This window comes from Mycena indigotica (assembly GCF_014461135.1).
Source record: "Mycena indigotica strain 171206Taipei chromosome Unknown Mind.scaff0009, whole genome shotgun sequence".
Lineage (NCBI taxonomy): Eukaryota > Fungi > Basidiomycota > Agaricomycetes > Agaricales > Mycenaceae > Mycena > Mycena indigotica.
In genome coordinates, this window is record NW_023503008.1 from 3598921 (window position 1) to 3624994 (window position 26074).

The 26074-nt window shown below is 53.0% G+C and overlaps 5 protein-coding genes across 5 annotated transcripts; 3 read left to right on the forward strand and 2 right to left on the reverse strand.

The window, feature by feature from the left end:
* Positions 1-20: 20 nt before the first annotated feature.
* Positions 21-4682, reverse strand: MIND_01091200 (RNA-dependent RNA polymerase; the record flags this gene model as incomplete). The annotated part of the gene is made up of 17 exons (XM_037367481.1): positions 21-642; positions 691-827; positions 872-882; positions 933-966; positions 1023-1228; positions 1272-1319; positions 1368-1562; positions 1614-1709; positions 1768-2024; positions 2071-2103; positions 2153-2817; positions 2871-2956; positions 3009-3040; positions 3097-3809; positions 3853-3912; positions 3967-4394; positions 4430-4682. The coding sequence occupies 17 exons, from the start codon at positions 4680-4682 to the stop codon at positions 21-23; spliced, it is 3876 nt and encodes a 1291-aa protein (XP_037216875.1).
* A 131-nt stretch (positions 4683-4813) lies between these two features.
* On the forward strand, positions 4814-5926 carry MIND_01091300 (uncharacterized protein; the record flags this gene model as incomplete). Its single annotated transcript, XM_037367482.1, has 2 exons — positions 4814-5302; positions 5351-5926. The coding sequence occupies 2 exons, from the start codon at positions 4814-4816 to the stop codon at positions 5924-5926; spliced, it is 1065 nt and encodes a 354-aa protein (XP_037216876.1).
* A 38-nt stretch (positions 5927-5964) lies between these two features.
* On the reverse strand, positions 5965-7996 carry MIND_01091400 (Catabolite repression protein creC; the record flags this gene model as incomplete). Its single annotated transcript, XM_037367483.1, has 8 exons — positions 5965-6126; positions 6155-6370; positions 6418-6664; positions 6711-6795; positions 6843-7176; positions 7227-7264; positions 7316-7439; positions 7490-7996. 8 exons carry the CDS (start codon positions 7994-7996, stop codon positions 5965-5967), a joined length of 1713 nt encoding a protein of 570 aa, XP_037216877.1.
* Positions 7997-8079: 83 nt separating this feature from the next.
* On the forward strand, positions 8080-9730 carry MIND_01091500 (Pyruvate dehydrogenase; the record flags this gene model as incomplete). Its single annotated transcript, XM_037367484.1, has 9 exons — positions 8080-8127; positions 8179-8514; positions 8561-8579; positions 8624-8677; positions 8723-8802; positions 8855-8944; positions 8988-9053; positions 9100-9593; positions 9643-9730. The coding sequence occupies 9 exons, from the start codon at positions 8080-8082 to the stop codon at positions 9728-9730; spliced, it is 1275 nt and encodes a 424-aa protein (XP_037216878.1).
* A 1465-nt stretch (positions 9731-11195) lies between these two features.
* MIND_01091600 (uncharacterized protein) lies at positions 11196-13430 on the forward strand (the record flags this gene model as incomplete). Its single annotated transcript, XM_037367485.1, has 5 exons — positions 11196-11603; positions 11657-11781; positions 11833-11994; positions 12048-12813; positions 12861-13430. 5 exons carry the CDS (start codon positions 11196-11198, stop codon positions 13428-13430), a joined length of 2031 nt encoding a protein of 676 aa, XP_037216879.1.
* Between the last annotated feature and the right edge of the window lie 12644 nt (positions 13431-26074).

Here is a 26074-nt window from a genome sequence, read left to right on the forward strand (position 1 = left end):
ACTACTTTCCCATGACTTTACTACTTTACTATGCTATCCAACCACTCGAATATCGTCCCTAATGCAATTAGACCGAAGCTCTTTGCACCAAATTGATGCTGTTCCCTGATACTAAACTCGAATGCACTCCAAGCCCTCTCCAGTCCCCTCAGATTAGTCTGACTCGCCGGTTCCTGCTGCTTGTGCCACAACTTCTGCTGGACATCCCGCACAACCGCACTCGCGTGGTATCGGCAACGATAGATGCAGTCCGCCCTCCAACGTTTCTGGACGGACTTGGCGAGAATGGTGCCAATGACAATCTCTGACTCGAGCAGCGCTTGTCCCGCCTCTGTCGTGAGTGTGTGTGTGAGGCTGATATAGCGCAAGTCGGCGACGTATTTCGTGAAAGTGTTTTTCATATCTGTACTCGATGGTTGTGCAACTGGTGGTGTCCAGTTCAAGACACGTTCAATTTCGTGGAGAAGAGCAAAATGAATCGGATCCGAGATGATATTGTGTTTGGCCTGTCCATTTTGCGCTGCAGGAGAGGGCAGCTCAGTCTCGATGGAATTGAGCTTTATGGCGCGATATAAGGAGCCCAGGGCTTTGTCAGATGTGTAGTAATCCTCCTCGCGCGGCTTAACGACCTCAGCGGCATGCCTGAGCTTGATGTGAGTACCAAACAGTTGTGGCTTGCGAGTTTATTACCAGTCTGGTTTGCATCGAATGAGCAGCTTTGGCAACGGATTGGCATCAAGGTCGACAGGGATGCCCTGTTTAGGATAATCCACCGCCTGCGAACAAAGTGCGGCCAACTTGACGCAATCAGAATCATGCATGCCCTCCTGGAACGAGGTGAGCCACTGGGTTGCAAGTGTAACAAGCAAACCTTAGACTGATCTATAGAGCTCATTAGAAAACCCGATTTATGTGCTCTTTGAAGAACGCACCGGCTATGATCAAGAGTCGATCTGATAGTAAACCCTGGCCCCAACATGAGTCACACACAAAGTGGAGGATGCATCGATGACCACACATACCAACACGTCCGAATTGATATACTCGATGATGAAATCACAAATGTCGTCCACGGTACTGTCCCGTTCAAGTTTGAAGGTTTCGCCGTCAGGATAAGATGCTGGAGCTACCTGCCCCGATGGCAAGAGAGGGCTGTAGGGAATCACACTGTAGAGATCACTGGACAACGTCAGAACATTTTTTGTGAAGCGTACTCGTGCAATTACCCCTATTTGGGTGATTAGATAAGGAACACATCTCCGAATTCAGACCTACATCGAGATCGCCTCCACCAAGACAGCTTGCGAGGGAACGCGGCGCTAACAAACTGTGAGGATGGATAAGATATAGAGTTCAGATAAGCTTACCTTTGCTTCCTTCGTCTGTCGATGGAAGGACCACGACATTTTTCAGCCCTTCAAATGAGCAGAGCATACCAGCAGGCGGCTCTCCGATAGCCGTAACTCGTTGGATGTCACCCAAATGCGCAATCGGGGAACGAGAAATAGTGCAACTGCCTGTGAGCCAAGTGGGTTTTTCGTCCTCCGGTCGCTGAATGCATGCTGTTTAGAGGGACTGAGATTTTTCTGACGGATTTGCCCAAAAAATCCCACCATAAATTTTGCCCGGCGGTAGTACGTAGACATTTTCGAGACCCTCTCGCTTGTAGGCAGGTCCTTCGTCCGCAACCCCGACAAGCAGATACGATTCTGGAATCGGAATCCGTGCACTATGCTTGATTTCTCGTAGAACGTCATTAATTGCTACCTGACGCAGTTCTTCTAACCACTGATTGTCGATGCCTGGCATTGGCTGTTTTGCTTTTAAGGTCCAGCCCAAGTTTCTCTAGTCGATCCAAGATGAAAACTAGACGATATGGTCCCCCGAGAGAATGGTCACGGAGGATCTTGCGGAATTGAGCGATGCCATCATCAATTGTACGCGCATCGGCAACGGCGAGATTTTGAAGCTTGATGAAAGCTTCTTGTCGGACGTTTCTGTCTTCAAGTGCCATAACAAGAGGCCTATTCTCAATTGAGCGAATGACAAAAGGTAGCGTGCAGTACCCACCGGTTCAGATATGCTGTACTCGGTTTTTCGAACCTAGAGTGCTCTCAGCCACTAAATCAACGAGCGTATGTGAAAGACCCACGCCATGGCAATTTCGATTTCTGCATTCTCCTTTTGCTCCTTGTCGGACTCAAATTTCCGCATCGACGGACGAAGACGCATTTGAATTCCATCGGTGCGCTTATCCAATTGTGGGTCAACTCGCACTACTCCCTTGTATCCAAGAAAGCGAATCTGGAATGCAGATGGGGTTAAACGATCGGCGAGAGACCAGTTTCGAGCGGTACAAAGAGCAATCCAAATCCTCTCCGCAAGTTTCAAGGAAATGGTACCAACACCATCGGTATGAACATGCCTCCCTGGCGGGTTATTTGCATTTTCCCACCCAGGATTGACGATATCAGGCATCTCTTCCCACTCATGTGGCCCGATTTTTACTGATGGATCTGTGGCCGTAAATGCTTGTGCAAGACGAGCAGCGAATTTCGAGGGTGCCTTGAGGAGAGGGGTGCCTGCAAAGTTCCCGATGCTGTCACGGATGGATTGAGACGTAACATCTGTGCCTGTCGCACCCTTGAATGGGCTCATGAACCAAACAGCATGCCCTCGAAGGGCCGAGGTCGAGTATGCCAGGAACTCAAACATTCGCCCGCCAATGCAGAGTCCGTGTTTGAGAATATTACCCACACGTTCGCGGACGAAATGAGAGCCATCAACGTCACGTGCCCAGCGATATTGTAGCTTGTCCTAAGCAGATGAATGAACGTGTCAATAAAAACATAGCACAGTCGATTACAAACCTCGTCACGGAAATCGACACGGATAAAATGATTCTCATAACCTTGGAACTGACGAATAATACGATTGGACTGTACAGGGAAGGGACCTGCCGATGTTTGCGCTTCAACTCGAAGATGGAACAGTGCAAAAAAACTTACCCGTGAAAATCATTCTTGTTGGTGTAACAGTCCTAGGGAGAGAAAAAAATTATTCCAGCCTGGATTCGAAGTGCCTAGAAGCACTCACACATGGCAGCAATTAAAGGCTCCCGACTGTAAAGCAAGGGGATTGTAAGCCGGAAGCGCTGTTAAGACTCGGGCGAAGCAGAGTGAGGGGCTTTCACGAAGAGATTTGATCCCAAGGTGTTTGATGAATTCTTGGAGGAAATATCCGACCGCGGCGCTCGACATGCTTCCCTTGGGCGCAGAGAGCGCGTCAATCTTCGGTAAGAGGTTCTCGATATCATCAGATTGAAGTAACCCATTGCGCAAGAGAGCTTCAAGTTGGAAGACGATGGGCCAATCCCTCCTTCGAAACTCTGATTCTAGCTTGTAGAGTCGTTTAGAAGTGAAGAAGTTGCGCTGCAGAGCCTCGAGGGGTGCGTGTGGCGGCATTCGAAAGACCATATTCCGGGTGAACCCAGCTGCAAAGCAAAGATTGGTGAAGACTTGGATCATGTCCCGATTGTAGTCGTTGTAGAGGAGGAGACGGATTTGGTGGGCATAAGGAGCGACACGGAGGTGGCCAGGCTCAAGACTACCGATTCGCACTTTTGATCGACGACTATCGAATGAGTGGTTGCCCGTCAATGTCCGATGAAACTGAATGCCTTCAAGAATAGGTGGTGTTAGTGTGTCGAAACATATATCTGAGGCGATTGGTAAGATAAGGTCCGAGAAAGATTGTAGGGAGTATGCGAACAAGGTTTTGGGTCGAATCCGACTGCAAGCTTGGAGATGCTACCACAAAGTTTGATATTGTTAGTCCAATGAAGAAGCGGACATGCCTGGCAAATGTGACAATTACTAGGGCACCCTGGTATTCTGTCGTTTCATCGCCCAGCTAGAATGGATCAGCATGAACCTCTCGTAGGAGCAGGACACTTGCCCTGATCACGATTCGTTTGTGGTCATATTCAAACTTGAGCCACGCCACACCACTGGGTGGACCAGGGGAGTCACCTGGTCGCCGTTTGGATGGGGTAGTATTGAAATATTCCCTTTGCCATTCGATCGAGTACTCTCTGGGGGGTATCGGCTCGCCATCTTTTAAAGGGCGAGAGGGATATTGTCGGTAGTAACAGCCAAACTGAACCACGTCCACTCTTATTTGCTCTTCGAGTTCGTCGAGCTTACGCTGGTGTTCTCTTTCGATGTTGGGATCGACATACGGCGTCTTGGACAATATTGTCATCTCGTTGCCTAAAGACCCATGGCCCCGGAGCAGTTTGAGCTTATGTTTCCCAAGTCGTATCGAGTGGTCGAAGTCCGTCAACCATCGCAGCAGTTTCTCCCTGACATGCTCGCTTGGGAGCGACAACATGCCTGCTATACATCAGCGCCACGACTATTAAAACAACCGTGGGACGACTTGCCCGTCCCCTTATTTCGCGTGATTCCGATTGTGGATTCATCCAGCTTGACGCTAAAGTTAAGCAGCTTGCGATTTAAGCTCCCTGGTATGCGTGTTTCCTCATCGTGCCCAACTTCCTCGTCATCAGTGAGCCTGGCAAAAGTTCGAAAGTCGTCTGAGTGAAGGACGCTAGCCAGAGCGAGAGTGATGTCGTAGTTGTCTGCAGTAGTGGGGACATTTCGTAAAAGGACTTTGGCCATCGTATGCAGAGCCCAATAGCAATGAGTTTCGGCGCTTGTCGATGGTTGTAGGCTAGAGCCAACCCAGGCCACTCAAAGTTCGCCGCAAGTTCGCCATCAATGTGATCAAACACGCTTTCTCTGTTTCTCCCATGTTGTCCAACAAGCTCGACGCGTTATCATGGAATCTTGCCTCATTCATTGCAGCTGACGCATCCCAGTCAAAGGTTCCGTCCTTCTCCTCCAATCATCTTGTTGTCGTCGTCGTTGTCCTAATCGGCGTTCTCACATTCATCTCGCTGTGCAAGCCTCAGCCTCGACTCTCTCAAGTTACACCTCCAATAGTCCCCGTAAAGGCTCTGCTGTCCGTAATAACACCAACTGCCGCTGCATGGCCTGCAGATTACATCCAGCTCATCAATTACACGGCTTCTTCTCGCACCAAGACTATTTCGATTTCGCTCTCCAGTCTTATCGAGAACATCTGCCATCGCAAAATAGAGTTTAGAAACTATCAAGACCTTATCCACCTCTTCTCGGGAGCACTTGTGGTGCACGGGTGGCGGCTTGAGTTGGTGATAGATGGGGGGATCGGATCCAAGGTGTTTGGATGGGTTATTGGGAATTATTTTCAGTCCAAGGTATCGGCCTAGTGGCTGCCAAAACCATCATTGCTAACCATTCGCAAGTCTCCTCGTCGCCGCCAGTTGAAACGCACACATGGCTCCTCGTCGCCCAAAGGAAATATTCTCTTCAAACTTTTTCCCCTCAATGTCAATACTCATATCGACCTCGACTGCACATCATTCAGCCAAGTCGACTACGCTCTTGATAGCCTCCGTGTCGACCTTGTTCGTGATCAAACAGCTACACTCGAATTTACCACCCCCGCCTCATCGCTCGAGTTTCTCGGCAAAGACTTCATCATCTGTGCTATTTCTTTGATGTCCCGCAAATACGCCAAGGAAGGCAACAACCGCACCACCAGTTCACTCTTCTTAGACCTCAAGTATGTGCTACAATACCTGACGACCGGCGAAGAAGCACTCGTTCTCGATAGCCTAATCAACATCTCGAAGGAACACGCTGAAAAGCTCGTTGCGGCTGCTGACCGCCTTGATAAGGACAAGACTATCCGGACTGCGTTCGTTCACGAGTGGGGTATCGAGGGATATTCAGAAGAGCGTTTCATGCTGGGTTGGGAAGCGGCTTTGCTCTTGTCGGGGAAGCATTTGGCGCGCTGGAGGTTGGTGGTCCGGAAATGATGGGTTACAAATTTGTACATCCACTAAGTATAAATTAGCTATAAGATATCGGTGCTTGCACTGGGTTGTCGGTTTTTTAATCTTGGTCTTAAAGCCAGAGGACGGATCCAGAGCTTGAGGTAACCACCCCGCGTCGAGGTCAGTATGGATCGAGGAAGAAAGACCAGTGTCGCAAGGATTTCGCCCTCAATGGGTTTGACCTAAGCCCTTTCAGCAATCCAAGCTAACAACAAAGAGATTACATGCAAGACATGGTTGTACAACGGCTATTTCGTTTCGAGAAGGCGCCGGATGGTAACGGGGTAGTGGGACCTCTTCTGTTGGGAGGTAAAGCGTCGAGCGGTCTCGGCGGACCGCGAGAGAGACGGTTGACGCCATTGACATGCGTTGCTGGAGCGTTGGCTGAAATTTGGGACGATGCAAGGCTCCGCTAGAAAAGTCCCACTGTGAGGAACATCAAGACCCATATTATTCGAGGTTGGATGGCGTACCAGAATGAGCTTATTGTCTTCTCCCACGCTACCAAAACGATACGTCCGCCCGTCGCATCTGAGATCGTCAAATGCGACTGCAGAAACGAAGGACGAATGTCCTTGACATCGGGCTACAACCCGTTGCTCCCAGGGAGAGAACAAGGTAAGAAGATCGTCTTGACCTCCAGTGAGGATAAATCGACCATCTGGTGACCAGGCCACTGAGGTCAATGCCCCAAAGTATGAGGCATAACAATCCACCAGCCTGGTTAGCGTCAGTTGGGGATTTAACGCAGTCGGGAGTCACGCACTGTTCTGCGAGGGCATCAATTACCCTTAAACAGCCATCTTCTGATATCGCTGCGACGTGTTTAACATCAGGAGAAAACACGAAATCTGGAGGTAGAATCTTAGGTGGGCATCAATGAGAAAGAGGGCCTTACCAACTACAGAGCGTCTTGAGACACGCCAATGGCTAACAGGGTTCTTCGGAACCTTGTCAACCTTGCTCACGACCGGTCCATTGCTGGACGAGACTGGATGCCAAGGGGGCATTGTGACGAAGATACTGTCGATGGGATCCCACTCTTTTGACACTCGTTGGCCGTCTGGAAGTATTTCTATGGTTGCGCGAGAAGGGTCCTGCGGTGTGAAGCTTCCATCTTCACGGTCTCTGTCGTAAACGATGATCGTCCCATCCGCGTGAGCGACAAGAAAGAGTGTTGATGATGAGGGAACCCATCTAACGGCCGTGCAAGGTGAATTTGTGATGCTTCCCTGGGATGTAAGGTTGGGAAGGCGACCAGAGAAATGGAATATATGCGAACCTGTTTGTTTAGACGCGTATATCTGGACACTATTGGGTCTGAAAGATTGTCAGTCGATGTACCCGATAAAAAAACTTCAATGCACGCACCTAGCCAGATCAAGTCCCCTGTATTGAAGCCTATTATGACATCCAACCGTTCTGAGGAAGACGTAGACATGTTGACATCGTGGCAGGTAGGGTAGGCAGAGAATGTGATACGTGCCAACGGTTCCTACATGGAAATGAGACAAAAAAATAGAGCTGGTTTATGGGCGCACACACCTTGGCTTTCGCACCGGCTTCCATCCAGAGAAATGTTTTAGAAACGTTGTAGAAGAGGAACGTGACTTCGCCCTGCTTTGACTGCAACGACCTCGGAAAGCCCTCTGCATTCTGGAGCCGAGTTATAAAGGTGGAGGACGTTGTTCGGATATTGTGTTTGGGCCGCGAGAAGCCTTTCTTCTTCCCAACTGCAGGAGGACCCGCGAATAGCGGAGTTGTAGGTGGAATATTTTCCTGGGCCTGGCCATCCTCGTCAGGAGTGTCGCTGCTCGACACACTGACGCTATCCTCCTTCGCCTTCTCCTTTCTTGAGTCCTTATTTCCCCCGAGTAGCTGAACAAAAGCAGCTCCACCTCCAGACTTTGCGTGAAATCGGACCGCAATAGTTGATACGCGGGTTGGATGGAGGGCGGGCGTGGATATAAGATGAGGTAGAAGCGAGGGCTTGTGCTCCTCAGTGACGGAGTAGACGCCTTCTGGAGCGACGAATGTCGATTCGTTCTCCATCGAGATGGCCGTCAAAACTCAAGTTGGTCACCCTATGTGGGTACCCCGCTCGGATCTAAAACCAGTCTCTTTCTCCTCCGCTCATGCTGGCCTCTAGACGTTTTGCGAGTCGCCCGCTTACCTCCTTCCTTGTCCGTCTATAATTTCATTTCCAGTTGGAGCGCTGCTAACTGTTTCCTTAGCGCCGCAATTCCACCGCTGTCGAACCACCACCAGCCGGAGGCCATCTACCTTCTATTGCCACGTCTCAATATCTTCGTTCCACACGAGAGAGGGCTTTACATACCCCTGGCCTACAATGGAACGATGAGGATGATCCGAATGCAATCCTCGGCGCTGAAAGGGAAACTCGCAAAATGAACCTCTACCAAGCCGTTCGTGATGCCCTTAGGCGCGTCGAACTTTCATTTCATTTACCTTCTGGCTCACCGACGTCTAGCATTGCCCTCACCAAGGACGACAACGCGGTTGTATTTGGGGAAGACATCGCGTTTGGCGGAGTATTTCGTTGCACGATGGTAGGAGAGCCGTTTTTCGACTCATCGTTGGGCTCAATGTTTACAGGGCCTCGCTGAAGAGTTTGGTGTGTAGTTCAGCCCTTGGAAAGTCTACGTATTCAGATTATAGGTCGTGAACGGGTATTCAACACACCGTTGACGGAACAAGGCATTGCTGGCTTCGGTATGTGTGCGGTCTACGCCTATAACTCGTTCTCATCGACAAAAGCGATTGGAATGGCGGGTATGGGGCATACTGCTATTGCGGAAATTCAGTTTGCGGACTATATTTACCCCGCATTTGATCAGGTTGATTATCTTGACTTCTTCGTTGTGTCAGCGATGCTTAAATCTCGCTTAGCTCGTCAACGAGGCTGCGAAAATCCGCTATCGCTCTGGCGGCTCGTTTAACGTCGGTGGGCTCACGATCCGTACGCCGACCATGTCTGTTGTGCGTTGTTTACTATTTTCCCATTCCCATCTGAACAACGCAGGGTCATGGTGGTTTGTACCATTCGCAATCGCCTGAAGGTTTCTTCATGGGTGCATCTGGTCTCAAGGTGTGTGTCCAGCACATTAGCAGACACCTAATCAAACCTATACCAGATCGTGATACCGCGTTCTCCGCTCCAAGCGAAAGGCTTGCTTTTGAGTTCGATTCGCGACCCCAATCCCGTTATTTTCATGGAGCCCAAGATTCTCTACCGTTCCGCCGTCGAACAAGTTCCGATGGACGACTTCACACTCCCACTCGGGCGGGCTGAAACTCTTGTGTCGGGCACTGATCTTACGGTACTGTCTTGGGGCACGCCAATATACCACTGTGAAACGGCTCTCGGTATGCTGGCAAACCCACCGGCAGGTATTGCCCCGCACGTGCCAGAATCCCTCCGAAAAGCCAAAATCGAGCTCATCGACCTTCGCTCTATACTACCTTGGGACGCGGAAACCGTTGCTGAGAGTGTCAAACGGACGGGCCGGTTGGTGATCGTTCACGAGGCCGGGATGACAGCAGGCGTTGGCGCAGAGATCGCGGCTGAAGTGCAGAAACGGTGCTTCCTCAAACTTGCGGCTCCGGTGAAGAGGGTGACTGGTTGGGAGTGGGTATTTTTTTTCTCAGGTTGAAGCGCTTGACTAACTAATTGTTAGTACGCCTGTGGCATTGCAGTATGAAAAGTTCTACATCCCAGACGCCGTGCGGATATTAGATGCGATAGTCGAGACTCTGTCGTATTAATGTATTATATTCTACAATCCAGTGGTCAGAATGCTTGGGCACTGTCAGAGTAAGTCAACAAGTTTCATCGTCATTTTGAAGTACTACTACAGCAGTTTGGCGGTGGTCAGAAGCTAAAATCAAGTTGAATGCAGGCTGTGTCAAGGTGACCGCCGCAAAATGCTTGATGATGGTGACGAAGAATCTCGGTAACCACAACGATGGACAGAAAACGGATGACCCCTGCCCGGATTGAACGGACGACCTTATGGATGCGACGCAAAGTCAACACACTGGAATCATACATGCTACCACTACACCAAGGGGTCGTGAAAGCTGTGAATCTAATTACCTATGAAGTCACCATCGATTATATAATCTAACCGCTCCTTGCTCAAACAGCTCAGCCGAGTTTAAGCCCTAACTGATTGACATCAAGGCCAAAAACTACAGTGATCTTCCAGTAAATTCTAGCAAGCAGATCACAACAACTTTCCCATCACTAGTATTTGGGCAGGAATCTGATGGAGCACATGAAAAAGTTGTTGTGATTTTACTCCTACTTTATATATATATATAGATTGTAGCAAGGACTAGAAGTCACAAGAACAACAATGGGAAAAGAGTTAAAGCTATCTTTTGCATGTTTTTCTGTAACTTATGTAAGCAATGCAGTTTTTCACTTACATGGCTAATATGATGTTTATACATAATACTAATATTTACTGTCACAGAATCTCTGATAGATTATTGTGTTCACACTGAGAGTATAACATTACTATAGACTTGATGTGCTAGCTGTCCAGATCACACTGTGTAGGCTCCAACATAGGAGAATTGTGATGCTTCATCTATATATGAATCGAAGAAGAGATGAGCTATTGATAGCATGTTACATGGGGCACAGTACAGTGTTATGATAGCTGTTTTCTAACTCTTGTCATATCGTAGACCGCCACTTCGCTATATACCTTGCTTGCCGACGACTATCGCTGCACAATGGCGGAGTGGTCTAACGCGACAGATTCGAAAAGGAAATTTTCATCTGTTCCTCTTTGAGGGCGCATGTTCGAATCATGCTTGTGTCGGTTGATGAGTTCTTTTGTTTCATTTTGTTTTACCTTCCAAACCTCACTATGCATCTTGGAGGATCTTTTTCCATTCCGTCTGCCTCCACACCAATGCCTGCTTTTCTAGTCATTGGTTCGTAAGTTGTTCGCTGCCTTTTGATCCGTCTGGAACTCTCGGCTTACCTACAATTGATCATCATGGCATTTTCACTCACTTCACTAACCAATAACCCGACACTCCAGATGTATCAGCCTACGTTTCAAGCTCAGTTCGATTGGGCTAACTTAGGACTTGTGTTGTCCGCGTGAGGGATAATGACACATCTCTTCATCCAGAATGTTGGTTATAACAAACGGGTGGAGCGCCTTCCCCATATTAACCCTTCCTGGTGTTGTCTGCCTCCTCAGACTACTTCATGGCGCCGGCGTCCGAGTCATCGTTGTCGCTGCCCATCGACAAGCCGCCTCCAGCGAAGCTGGCACTTACGGTCGAGGTCGATTTCGAGAAGCAGCTCCCCGATGTCCCACCCCTCCTCACACCCCAACGGAAAGTCCGGCGCGCCTCTCCCCTCATGTTCCTGAAGAAGACCGTCAAGAAGTCCAGATTAACGTTCACGAAGCAACCGGACAGTACAGCCCCCGCTGGCCTGCGGTGGCATTTCATCTTCCCAGCATTGATCATCTCCTTCCTCGTCTTCGTTGTCGCGACTGCTCTCCTTCTCTTTGTCACCTTTGGACGCTCTTCCATTGCCACCGCTCTTGATCCTTGGGCAATCCATGTCTCACGACTACCACAGCTCGGTCTGATGATAACGACAGTTTCAGTGAGTCTTTCTTCACACATGTCGAAAAGTCTCCAACTGAACTTTTCGACTAGACACATATGGTCGCGATCAGCGTCCCGTTTCTCGTATCGGTTATGGCTTACTGCGTTGCTGGGAGCTGGATCGACGAGCAAAAGTCGGCCAATACCGCACGAAGAGTTACCCCTACCCCGCTCCAGTGCGTTTCCCGATCCTCCCAGTTTGCTTGAGATGTTAATGAACCTACTAGATACGCCTACATTGTCAAACTGCTCACAACCGCAAGCATAACATCTGTTTTCGAGGCTGGGCGGTATATAAACGCTGCTAAGAACCACATCCGGATTCCCCGCGCTTTTTACTTGGCCCTAAGACTGACAAGCACCGTTTTGGGGTTGTCCTTCCTGCTTATGTCCGTTTCCCTTTTTTTCTCGTTCTTTTGCCGACTGTTTACCTACTCAACAGTCTTGCTGATGTCTGGCTTCACGCTACTGTCTCTGTGGTGTCCATTAGTCTCATCCCCTCGTCGCTGGCAGTGGACGAGAACCGCCGCACCGCCTTTGGCATCGTTTTCAACGAGTCTGTCTGCGCATTCCAAGGAAGCGCCTGTCTCGACGCGGGCTGGGCATCAGGCGAGCCCTGGATCGTTCAAAAAGGGCTCCGGGTCGCGGCCAACACCTCCGAAGACTTGGCCGTTGTTACCATCAACGGCACCGCGGTTGTCATCCCCTCCGCCCGTTTCAGCGACCTGCAATTTCCGTCGTTTGGACTTCGTGCCGAGTGCAACAACCTCACGCCCAGCTGTGTTTCCCCGAATAACCGACCAACCGAATGTTCCGCTGCCGGTGACAGTATTGCTGGCTCCAGTTCAAGCTCGAGAAGCGCTCGCCCCAGTAGCACGTCAGCATCTACCGTCGTCACCCCCACACCTTTGACACAGATCGTTGCGACTAGCGGTCTTAATTCCAACCCGCAGAAGGTTGTCTTGCAGCTCAATTGGAGTAACTCCACCTTGTCACCGGCAAATCCTGCCGTTTCCAAATCAAGCGCGGGAGACGTTTTGGCCTGGGCCTCGTGCGATTTGACGCTCTACAATATCACGGTCGAGCAAACTCGGGGCGTGTTTCGAGTCGGAGACCAGCCCACGTCCGCAAACCCCGCCTTTGCGGGCATCATGCACGGACTTTTGCTCTCGCAAGTCGGCAATTTGCAACTGCTGTCGAGCCTCCAGGTCGGTGACGTTCTTCAAATAAATGATCCTGAACTGACCTGCTTTAGGCGACGATGCTGTCAGCAACGGATGAACCATCAGCGATGAACGCAATGAACCAAGCACTCGGCCAGCTCGCCCTCTCCCTGTTTACAGGCACCCTCCAACTCGATCCGACTCTAATTCGCCGCAACAACCCCATCACCCAATCGCTCGCGCCCGCATCCTCCGCCCTGCTTACTCGCTATCCGCTTACGCCGCTTGCCGTCTACCTTGTCCTCCTCTACACCTATGCATTCGCCGCCTTCGCCGTCTTTGTCTATGCCGCCCGTCTCCGTGCCCCAGTCGTGCCAAGACCTGGTCAGCGCCCCGCCAACACCATCCAGCTGACTCAGCTCCGTCTAACCGATCCCCTGGCCCACATTGCCGCGCTCTACCCGCCGCCCCGACAAGCGCCCGCGCCAGAAGATCTGCGAGAGCTCTTCCTCGAAAGCGAAGACGCAGCACGACTCGAAATCGGCATCCAGTCCGCGCCGAAAGACCACCGATCGTGGCTGGCCGGCATGGTCCAGCAGCAACAACCTGTTTTCGGTATCTACCGCAGGTCCGGGCCCTGGAGTTCTCTGGAAATTGCTTGATTTTTTGACTATTTATTTGACTGGGTTTTACGACGAAATTATTTATTTACAGTACCTCTTTGCATATTGCTACATACACAGTCTTTTACTAGTTTTTGGGGTTTTCCACACACATTCGTCTGTTTATATAGGCAGTTTACAATCCCAAAGTTGCTTTCCGCCTGTGATTGAGTAATCAGTGCAGGAAGAGTGGTCTTGGAGAAAGACGCAAACTTCAGCAAATCTGCGATGTCATTTTGGTAGTACTCGTTGTCGCGACTGATTTTTCGTATGGGATAGGCCTCGTTGATCTTGGCCTCGGTGAAGTTTGCTTTCTCTGTGAATACGAGCCAATCCAGCAGGTAGAAACAGCCCCGCTCCAGTGTTTGCTCGACCTCTTGCACGTCGTGGGAAAGTTGGACCTGCAAGATGCGGCTGACCATTGCATCTGGCCACTCATTCATCTGGCTGCGCAAGCGCATTCTTTCGGGAACACGAGTGTAATCTGACACATATGCGGACGAAGCGGCGTCGTGGGAATAGCTCAAGAACTAATCGTGATTCAAGAAACACCGAAACGGGGAGCGAGAACAGTACCTCGACCAGAAAGTTGTATGGCACGTACATGCTGATAAGCGTGACGCCTGAGAGGAGCGAAATCGGTACTTTTCTGAGGGTGTGGTGGAATTCGGCACAGGAATTTGCGTATGATTGGTAGGGCGAAGGGGCTTGAGGACGAGACACAGTTGAAAAGGTTGAAGCACTTCCTTTAGCCCCAAATGAGGGAGAAAACGCGTCAGAAACTCACGATAGTCGACGGCGCGGGGTATTTTCTGGACAATGACCTCGTTTTCAAAGACAATCGCAAGACGGTCTTCGTGGTTCAACGGGTTGACGATGGTGCTGAAATTGGACAAGTATAGGCGAACATGATCTTCGACTTGGAGTTGTGCGTTGGTCGAAAGAAGTTTTTTGACGATATGCGAGGGGAATTTAGCTTGGAACGAACTTGTGGGAGCGTCGAGCAGAGTAAGGGTCAGGGTCAAGTGGGTGGTGGTCTGGTCATAGCGCGTGATCTGGGCGTCGACGGAGTCGTCAGCGAAGATGCGAGGGAGCAAGAAACAGGCTTTGTAGTTTTTGACGCGCTTTGTAGCAGGGAGGTCGCTGGTGGACGGACGTTTGCTGGTCGTCGTCATGGTCGTGATCAAGCCGCAAACGCGTGACGTCACATCATGATGCGCGAGGCTCGTGTTCGTATTAGGACCCTTGATTATGCCATATGAGGTCGGATTCTGAAATTGGCTTTGGCAAAAATCTGTCCGGATTTCTTGGACATGAGATGGCCAAAGATTTATCCGGATTTGGAACAGACCTGGCCCAAATCGCTAAAATCTGTCCGGATTCCGGTTCAACCTCTAAGATCATCAAAGCGATCAAAACCTGTCAAAAATATCCATACTGCCTCTAAAAGTACTTTTTGCCGCTTTTCCTCCCTAAATTCGGAGAATTATTTAAATTTAGCCTAAAGTTGTGTCACACTATGATGAGCTATGATGTTTGCTCTGTTTTCAGTCCAAAGTTGGGTCTTTTGTCCGGATTATGATCCAACCTATATCACGTCGAGAAGGCTTGTCCGGATTTTGGATTCGACCTTTTTGGTTTGGGACAGTTTTTTGTCCGGATTCCGGTCAAACCTTCCTCTGAGATCTCAAAAATTTGTCCGGATTCCGGGATCTGACCTCACATAGCATAATCAAGGGTCCTTGAATATTTGAATGGAATACACCTCACTGACCATTCTGAAGTGACAAACCTGGACCTGTACACCTTGAACCGCCATCGTCCGAACTCAAGCAAGAGCCAAGAGAGCTCTTCGCGCAGCACAAGAGGCCCTGGAGTTTGTTCCCTGGAAATTTTTGACTGTTGATTTCACCAGGATATGGGTTTTGCGACAGACTGTTTATTTGCACTTTGCTGGCCAGCCGCCATTCCTGTGGTTGGAGCCAGTGGAACCTCCGATAGGTGAATGACACAGTTGTACCTAGGTGTCAGGGGAACCTCCCTTTCGGCCCGGAGACGCGCCCGATTCCGGTCCGACTCCGCTTCCGACTCCGGTCCGGCCCTCCATCTCGCCCGCACAATCACCGATCCGTCAACGCCCTCCCGACGGTCGCCCTGGGACCTCGCCTGCGACGCCGCCCAAGCCTTCTGTGCCCGACAGCGGCAGCTACGGACAAGCAGTATATAGTCAGCTACCGAGCAGGCGGACCCTTAGAGTTTCTTCTCTTTGGATCCTCCCCTGCTAGGTCAGCTTCATTTGTATTCGCTTACCAATGTTCACACTTTGGATCCTCCCCTGCTAGACCTTGATCTCAGGCCTCCGGGGTTGCCCTTACAGCAGAAGAAACTCTCTACGGGATCAACCGGACAAGATTGCCAGGTTCGGCGCTGACTCAGGCTCGGAGTACGAGTCCGTTCCGCCCTCGTCACCGCCCCTGCCACTTGTCCCCTCCTCCTCTACTCCTGTGGTCCCCGCACCCGTCATGCCGTCCGGAGTCACTCCTACCGCAGACGCCCGGCTGGACTCACTCGAGGCGAAAATCGATAGCCTAACTGAGGCCCTTGCTTTACTCACCAACCAGGCTTCCGCTGCCGCTGCCGCCGCTAATAATGCTGGCGGACCCCAAACACCTTCGCCAGAGACGTCGATTCCGACTCCGACTCCGGTCCAGGGCGACTCCGAAGCCCTTTTTAGCGACATCAACCTCGCCTCAAAATTGGTCTTGCGACCAAACCCCCCGTTCACCTTCAACGGCGACCGGAAACGGCCGCCGCGCGTTCCTTTACGCGGTCGGCACCTACCCCCGCCTTGCCCCTGAGGCCTTCGTGGTCAACGGAGAGGCGAGCGAGGAAAAGGCTGTCCGCTATGCCATGTCGTTTATGGCAGAAGGACCCGCTCAGCAATGGGTGGAGCGCCACGGAAGCAAAGCCCCGTTTCCGTTTCCGTCCTGGGGCTCGTTCGTTTCCGAGTTTCTGTCAGGGGAACCTCCCTTTCGGCCCCTCGGAGACGCCTCCGATTCCGGTCCGACTCCGGTTCCGTCTCCGGTCCGGCCCTCCATCTCGCCCCGCACAATCACCGATCCGTCAACGCCCTCCCGACGGTCGCCCTGGGACCTCGCCTGCGACGTCGCCCAAGCCTTCTGTGCCCGACAGCGGCAGCTACGGACAAGCAGTATATAGTCAGCTACCTAGCAGGCGGACCCTTAGAGTTTCTTCTCTTTGGATCCTCCCCTGCTAGGTCAGCTTCATTTGTATTCGCTTACCAATGTTCACGCCTTTGGATCCTCCCCTGCTAGGACCTTGATCTCAGGCCTCCGGGGTTGCCCTTACAGCAGAAGAAACTCTCTACGGGATCAACCGGACAAGATTGCCAGGTTCGGCGCTGACTCAGGCTCGGAGTACGAGTCCGTTCCGCCCTCGTCACCGCCCCTGCCACTTGTCCCCTCCTCCTCTACTCCTGTGGTCCCCGCACCCGTCATGCCGTCCGGAGTCACTCCTACCGCAGACGCCCGGCTGGACTCACTCGAGGCGAAAATCGATAGCCTAACTGAGGCCCTTGCTTTACTCACCAACCAGGCTTCCGCTGCCGCTGCCGCCGCTAATAATGCTGGCGGACCCCAAACACCATCGCCGGAGACGTCGATTCCGACTCCGACTCCGGTCCAGGGCGACTCGAAGCCCTTTTTGGCGACATCAACCTCGCCTCAAAATTGGTCTTGCGACCAAACCCCCCGTTCACCTTCAACGGCGACCGGAAACGCGGCCTGCGTTCCTCTACGCGGTCCGCACCTACGCCCGCCTTGCCCCTGAGGCCTTCGTGGTCAACGGAGAGGCGAGCGAGGAAAAGGCTGTCCGCTATGCCATGTCGTTTATGGCAGAAGGACCCGCTCAGCAATGGGCAGAGCGCCACGGAAGCAAAGCCCCGTTTCCGTTTCCGTCCTGGGGGCTCGTTCGTTTCCGAGTTTCGACTCCGGTTCGTCGAGGAGAATGAGCAAGATCACGCTCTCTCCAAGCTGGAGACTTCCGCCTATCACATGGGTACAAAGGATGTCTACCAGTACACCGACGACTTCGAGGACCTGATGGACCTCGCCGGATTCGAAGACGCTGGTCAAGGTGACCAAGTTCCGCCACGGACTTGACCCCCTGATCAATAACGGAATCACGTCCTCGAACGACCCCCGGACCTCCGGGACTACCTTAGCTGGCGCACCCGGGCCTTCCGTCAATACGAGGCCCTGGTCCGGGCCAAGCTGATCAAGTCAGCCGCCCCCAAGACGCCTGGCAGTTTGATTCGGACTCCGTTTCCGGTCAACCGCATCCCGGCTCCGGCCCCTTTCCGCCCGGTGGCTCCGGTCGTGCCACCCGTGGCCCGCGCCCCCGCTCCGGCGCCTCCAGCTCCCGTCCCCATGGAGTTGGATCGCACTAGGCTCGGGGTGCCCCTCGTCGCGCCTGCTTCAGGTGCGGCGACCCAAACCATCTCGCCGGGATTGCCCCCTCCCCGCCGATGTCCGCTCAATGGACATCCTCGACGAGGTGATCCAACAACTCGGTGACGAGATGTTAGCGGAGTTGATCGCCCGCTACACGGACACAGCTGCCCTGCCGGAGACGGCAGCGGAGTCGATGGCCGGAGAGGATTTTGTCCCCGCGACGAGTGACTGGTGTGCCCTCGTTCGCGTCTATAAATCGTTTTGCCTCCTTGTATGATGAATGCAGTTCCTTGCCCTACAATGAGCCCGAAACGAAAGACACACCCCTCTCCCGCCCCCGCCTCGACTCCGTCTCCGACTCCGCCCGCGACTCCGGTCATCGTCCTTCGCCGCCTCACTGCCTGGGAAGAGAAACTGCCCAAGCAGTACACCGTTGCCGCTGCCCCTGGGGCGAACTCCCTCCACCTCCCGTTGGAGCTTGAGTCCACCACCAGCGCGCTGAAGCTCTCACTCTCTGGGCTTGTCGACTGTGGTGCCACTTCCGACTTCATTGACACGAACTATGTTGCTCGGAATGGCATTCCGGTCCGCACCCTCGATCAGCCGATTCCGGTTTTCAATGTTGATGACACCCCCAATGACGCTGGCTCCATCAAACAGATCGCGGACTTGGTCCTGCGCTACAAGGGCCATGCCGAACGAGTTCAACTGGCCGTCACCCATCTTGGCAAGCAAGACCTCATCCTGGGGTATTCCTGGTTGCGGAAACATAACCCAGAGATCAATTGGGAAACCAAGGAGGTCAAGATGACATGGTGCCCCCGCAATTGCTCGACCTGCTGTGAGGAAGAGCGCGTAGAACGGACCGAGCTGCGGCGACTCCGGTCGCTTCAGAAGCGTCTCCGCTCCGGCCCGTTCCCCTTGGTTTGCACTATGGACCTCTCTGGCCCTGAGGACGGAGACGATTCCGATTCCAGTCTCGATTCCGACCTGCCTGATCTGACGCCGGACTCGGACTTGGATGACGAAGATGACCAGCTCGAAGATGGTGACCGCATCTTCTACACCTCGTTCCGTCCCTCAGAGGAGATACGCGCAGGTAGCACCGTCTCACAGCGTCTGGCCGAAGCCTTCGCTGTCAGGGGATGAGGGTCCAGGTGCCTAGTTGATACCAAAGCCGGGGGAACAGCCCCACGGCCAACTACTTAAGTACAGGGCTATCTGCGCACGGACCAGTCACGTGATCAGTCACAGCTGTCACATCACATGCTCCCCTTACATTCGCCAAGAACTCCGCCCCACCGCCCTCCGAGATCCCGGACTGGGCTAAGGAGTTCCAGGACGTCTTCAACAAGGAGTCCTTCGACACGCTACCGGAGCGGAGAGCCTGGGACCACGCCATTGAGCTTGTCCCCGACGCTAAGCCCACCAACTGCAAGGTGTACCCCATCTCGCCCCTCGAGCAACGCGAGCTCGACGCGTTCATCGAGGAAGGGCTTTCGACGGGCCGGATTCCCCTCCAAGTCTCCGATGGCGTCTCCGGTCTTCTTCGTCAAGAAGAAGGATGGCGGACTCCGCTTCGTCCAGGACTACCGTGCTCTCAACGCGATGACTGTCAAAAACCGGTACCCCCTTCCGCTGATCAACGACCTCATCAACCGGCTCAAAGGCGCTCGTTACTTCACCAAACTCGGCGTCCGTTGGGGCTTCAACAACGTCCGGATCAAGGAAGGTGACGAGTCGAAAGCGGCTTCCGGACTAACCGAGGCCTGTTCGAGCCCTTGGTGATGTATTTCGGCCTGACAAACTCTCCCGCGACGTTCCAAACAATGATGAATGACATTTTCCAGGACCTCATCCTCTCCGGAGACGTCATGATCTACCTTGACGACATCCTGATCGCCCATTCCAACCTCCGGAAACACCGGCAGATTGTCCAGGAGGTCTTACGGCGACTCCGGGAGCACAAGTTGTACCTTCGAGCGGAGAAGTGCAACTTTGAAAAATCGTCAATCGTGTACCTCGGTGTCATCATCTCCCACAACCACGTCGAAATGGACCCCGTCAAAGTCGCAGGCGTCTCCGCTTGGCCGACTCCGGAAAACAAGAAGGACATTCAGCAGTTCCTTGGGTTTGCTAACTTCTACCGCAGGTTCATTCGGGACTTCTCGACCCTTGCGCGCCCTCTTTTCGTGCTCACCAAGAAGGACCAGCAATGGACTTGGGGGCGACGCGGAGGCCTCCGCGTTCCAAGCGATCAAGGACGCGGTCACCTCGGAACCGGTCCTGGCGATTCCGGACGACCACGGCCTTTCCGACTTGAGGCGGACAGCTCTGATTATGCGACGGGGGCGGTTCTTTCACAATCCGCCCCGGACGGGAAGTGGCACCCTGTAGCATTCTATTCCAAAAGCTTAAATGATGTCCAGCGCAACTACGAAATCCACGACAAGGAGATGCTCGCGATCATCCGCGCACTCGAGGAGTATAGACACTTCCTCGGGGGCGCCGCGCACCCTGTCGAGATTTGGACTGACCATAAGAATTTGGAGTACTTCAGGAAGACGCAGCACCTCAACCGGAGACAGGCCCGGTGGTCCCTGTACCTCTCCCGGTTTGACTTCACGCTGCACCACAAGCCTGGCCGCAATATGGGTCGACCTGATGCCCTCTCCCGGAGACCCGACCACGGAGTCGATTCCGACAACTCCAACGTCGTCCTTCTGTGGCCTGAACTCTTCCACGTCCGCGCACTCGAGGGCGTTTCCGTTGCTGGTCCTGGCTCTGAACTCCTCCGCGACATCCGTGATGCCCTCTCCGGTGAGCCTGACCTGGAGGAGCCCGTCGCACTAGCGGCCCGGCAACTTCTTAAGGTTCAAGGTCAAGCTCGAGGCCCCCGCTCCTCACGTTCTGACGAGTGGGCCGTCTCCGGCGGTCTTGTCCATTTCTGAGGAAAGATCGTCGTACCAAAGGACAAGGACCTCCGGAGACGCATCATTGAGCTCTGCCATGACACCCGAGTCGCCGGACACGCAGGTCGTTTCAAGACCCTGGAGTTGGTCTCCCGGAACTACTGGTGGCCTCAGATGTCTCGCCATATCGGCCGGTATGTTGCGACCTGTGACTTGTGCTGTCGCACCAAGGCACTCCGGAGACTGCCCCACGGAGAGCTACACCCCACGGAAACGCCCCCGGAACGCTGGCATACCGTCTCCGTCGACTTCATCGTAGAGCTTCCCAAAGCCCATGGGTACGACGCGATCATGGTCGTCGTTGACACCCTCGGAAAGCGCGCCCACTTCTCGGAGTGTCATACGACGGTCGATGCAGTAGGGGCAGCCCGCCTCTACTACCGGAATGTCTGGCGGCACCACGGGACTCCGGAGAAGTACGTCTCCGACCGCGGCTCGCAGTTCATCGCGGACTTCACCCGAGAACTTTGGCGTCTAATCGGCATCAAGCCCGCCACGTCCACCGCGTACCACCCGCAGACAGACGGTCAGACAGAGCGCGTCAACCAGGAGCTGGAGCAGTACTTGCGGATCTTCACCAACTACCAGCAGGACGACTGGGATGAGCTGATTCCGGCCGCGGAGTTCACCTACAACAACCATGTTCACTCCTCCACCACCTGTTAATCCCACATATCTCTTCTAATTAGAAGTGAGGCTACGCTGGGGTCTCACTTCTAATTAGAAGAGATGACTGCAAAATAGCCATGCTGCAATAATTCTCAAATATCTTGCTGCAGCATAAGCTCTAAGTTTCCCTCTACGCTACTAAGTCCTATTCTATGCTGCTATAGCTGCTATAATTCTCCTGGTATCTGGGTCTGAGTCCCAGTGTGACAAAATCGCGCATTTGTCACGTTTGTCACACTGTGTGACATGAGTAACATCCACCCCAAGAAGGAAATTTTCCGGGTAAGTAGCTAAAGAGTGACTGGTAGTTACATATGTCACAAAAATGAAACTATTATGATAACTGTAATATATATAGAGTGTTAGCTATGACAAATGGCCAAAAAAGTCTTGGGACCTACTGCATGGAATCTTGTGATCCAAGTTGATATAGGTCCACAGGATGGTCTCCTATAGTCCTAGCGATTGGTGATCACACAGCAAGTGTTAGGGTCAGTCCATTCCTGGAGACACTTGGTGCTATATAACCCAGGATGGAGATATGCTAGAGATCCAGGGGCACCATTTTTTGGGAGGTGGATTAAGCCCCTACCAGTAGGTATGCTCAGATTTCTCATACTCACAAAGGCCATGTCATGGTAGACCCATCATTTTTGGGATAGATAACACTGATAATGGTACTGTGAGAGATCCAGGATAGCTAGAAGGTTGATTCAAGTGCTGAACAGGTTCATTTGAAAGTATCTACAATCCCAAGTCTAGGTATTGTGTCATACTTGAAATTATTTTCTGACCAGTTGTAATAGCGAAGATACTCTCTTTTGCTCTATGGGTACCTACCCTGTCTTCAGCTACCTCTGATGACACATACCAGAACCACAACTAATTACAGTATAGGGTCGTCGTACCCATGGGCCTCCGGAAGCTCGACGATGAAGTCGACGGAGACGGTATGCCAACGCTCTGGGGGCGTTTCCGTCGGGTGCAGCTCTCCGTGGGGCAGTCTCCGGAGTGCTTTGGTGCGACAGCACAAGTCACAGGTCGCGACGTACCGGCCAATATGGCGAGACATCTGAGGCCACCAGTAGTTCCGGGAGATCAACTCCAAGGTCTTGAAGCGACCAGCGTGTCCGGCAACTTCGAGTGTCGTGGCAGAGCTCGATGATGCGTCTCCGGAGGTCCTTATCCTTAGGTACGACAATCTTCCCACGAAAGTGAAGAAGACCACCGGAGACAGCCCACTCGTCGGAGCGCGAGGAGCGGGGGCCTCGAGCTTGACCTTGGACCTTTAGGAGTTGCCGGGCCGCTAGTGCGACGGGCTCCTCTAAGTCAGGCTCACCGGAGAGGGCATCGCGGATGTCGCGAAGGAGTTCAGAACCGGGGCCGGAAACGGAAACACCTTCGAGAGCGCGGACATGGAAGAGTTCGGGCCGCAGAAGGACGACGTCGGAGTTGTCGGAATCGATTCCGTGGTCGGGTCTCCGAGAGAGGGCGTCAGGTCGGCCCATGTCGCGGCCGGGCTTGTGGTGCAGCGTGAAGTCGAACCGGGAGAGGTAGAGGGACCAGCGGGCCTGTCTCCGGTTGAGGTGCTGCGTCTTCCTGAAGTACTCCAGATTCTTATGGTCAGTCCAAATCTCGACAGGGATGCGGGCGCCCTCGAGGAAGTGTCTATACTCCTCGAGTGCGCGGATGATCGCCAGCATCTCCTTGTCGTGGATTTCGTAGTTGCGCTGGACATCATTTAAGCTTTTGGAATAGAATGCTACAGGGTGCCACTTCCCGTCCGGGGCGGATTGTGAAAGAACCGCCCCGTCGCATAATCAGAGCTGTCCGCCTCAAGTCGGAAAGGCCGTGCGTCGTCCGGAATCGCCAGGACCGGTTCCGAGGTGACTGCGTCCTTGATCGCTTGGAACGGAGGCCTCCCGTCGCCCCAAGTCCATTGCTGGTCCTTCTTGGTGAGCACGAAAAGAGGGCGCGCAAGGGTCGAGAAGTCCCGAATGAACCTGCGGTAGAAATTAGCGAACCCAAGGAACTGCTGAATGTCCTTCTTGTTTTCCGGAGTCGGCCAAGCGGAGACGCCTGCGACCTTGACGGGGTCCATTTCGACGTGGTTGTGGGAGATGATGACTCCGAGGTACTCGATTGACGATTTTTCAAAGTCGCACTTCTCCGCTCGGAGGTACAACTTGTGCTCTCGGAGTCGCCGCAAGACCTCCTGAACGATCTGCCGGTGTTTCCGGAGGTCGGAATGGGCGATCAGGCACCCTCTAAGGCTGAATCTATGCATAAGATACTGGTGGGCTCCAGAGAATGTAATGCATAAGATATGGGTGCCCACCCAAGCACTAATAGCTGAGGATTGTGACAGAGATTGTGACATTAGATCAAGATGGTCATTATGCAATAGGATTGATAGATATGACTTATGTAATATCATATAAAATATCTTTAAGTCCCTTTTCTTCAGGCCGATGACCCGGTATGTAATTAGGGGGACTGTGTGATATGGAAAAGATAATATCATCCTAATTGGGATGAAATTGATGTATCTCTATATAGCCATCAGAATCAGTGATGGCAATCAAAAATCGTTCCACATCAATGCTTATATCTAAATGGCATCAACCCATCAATGATAGGGCATCAGGACACTCCAATAATCCTAAATTACAGTTATTTTATATATTAAGCAGCAGGACCCATATCTTATGCATTACATTCTGTGGAGCCCACCCATATCTTATACATAGATTCAGGTATATGAGCTGGATCAGGATGTCGTCAAGGTAGATCATGACGTCTCCGGAGAGGATGAGGTCCTGGAAAATGTCATTCATCATCGTTTGGAACGTCGCGGGAGAGTTTGTCAGGCCGAAATACATCACCAAGGGCTCGAACAGGCCTCGGTTAGTCCGGAAAGCCGCTTTCCACTCGTCACCTTCCTTGATCCGGACGTTGTTGAAGCCCCAACGGACGTCGAGTTTGGTGAAGTAACGAGCGCCTTTGAGCCGGTTGATGAGGTCGTTGATCAGCGGAAGGGGGTACCGGTTTTTGACAGTCATCGCGTTGAGAGCACGGTAGTCCTGGACGAAGCGGAGTCCGCCGTCCTTCTTCTTGACGAAGAAGACCGGAGACGCCATCGGAGACTTGGAGGGCGAATCCGGCCCGTCGAAAGCCCTTCCTCAATGAACGCATCGAGCTCGCGTTGCTCGAGGGGCGAGATGGGGTACACCTTGCAGTTGGTGGGCTTAGCGTCGGGGGACGAGTTCGATGGCGTGGTCCCAGGCTCTCCGCTCCGGTAGCGTGTCGAAGGACTCCTTGTTGAAGACGTCCTGAAACTCCTTAGCCCAGTCCGGGATCTCGGAGGGCGGAGGGGCGGAGTTCCTGGCGAAGGCTTCGGCCAGGCGCTGTGAGACAGTACTGCCAGCGCGTATCTCCTCCGAGGGGCGGAACGAGGTGTAGAAGATGCGGTCACCATCTTCAAGCTGACCATCGTCTTCATCATCGTCGTCGGAGCCGGCATCAGATCAGGCAGGGCGGAGTCGTCACCGGAGACGGAATCGTCTCCGTCGTCAGGCCCAGAGAGGTCCATGGCGCAGACCGAGGGGAACGGGCCGGAGCGGAGTCGCTTCTGGAGCAGCCGGAGTCGCCGTAGCTCAGTCCGTTCAACGCGTCCTTCCTCGCGGCAAGTGGAGCAGCCGCGGGGCATCGTGTCATCTTGACCTCCTTGGTTTCCCAATTGATTTCCGGGTTATGCTTCCGCAGCCAGGAGTACCCCAGAATAAGGTCTTGTTTACCAAGATGAGTGACGGCGAGTTGAACACGCTCGGAATGGCCTTTGTAGCGTAAGACCAAGTCCGCGATCTGGTTGATGGAGCCGGCGTCGTTCGGAGTGCCATCAACGTTAAAGACTGGAATCGGTTGCGCCAGGGTGCGGACCGGAATGCCATTCCGAGCGACATAGTTCGTGTCGATAAAGTCGGAGGTGGCACCACAGTCAACCAGGCCAGAGAGCGAGAGCTTAAGCGCTGGTAGTGGACTCTAGCTCCAACGGGAGGTGGAGGGAGTTCACTCCAGGGGAAGCAGCGACAGTGTACTGCTTGGGCAATTTCTTTTCCCAGGCAGTGAGGCGGCGAAGGACGATGACCGGAGTCGCGGGCGGAGTCGGAGACGGAGTCGGAGACGGAGTCGAAACGGGGGCGGGGGAGGGTATGTCTTTCGTTTCAGGCTCGTTGTAGGGCAAAGGAATTGATTCGTCATACAAACAAGCGAAACGATTTACGGACGCGAACGAGGGCACACCAGTCACTCGTCGCGGGGATAAAATCCTCTCCGGCCATCGACTCGCGGCTGTTTCCGGCAGCGCAGCTGTGTCCGAGTAGCGGGCGATCAACTCCGCTAACATCTCGTCACCGAGTTGTTGGATCACCTCGTCGAGGATGTCCATTGAGCGGACATCCGCTGGGGGGGGCAATCTCGGGCGAGATGGTTTGGGTCGCTGCACCTGAAGCAGGCGCGACGAGGGGCACCC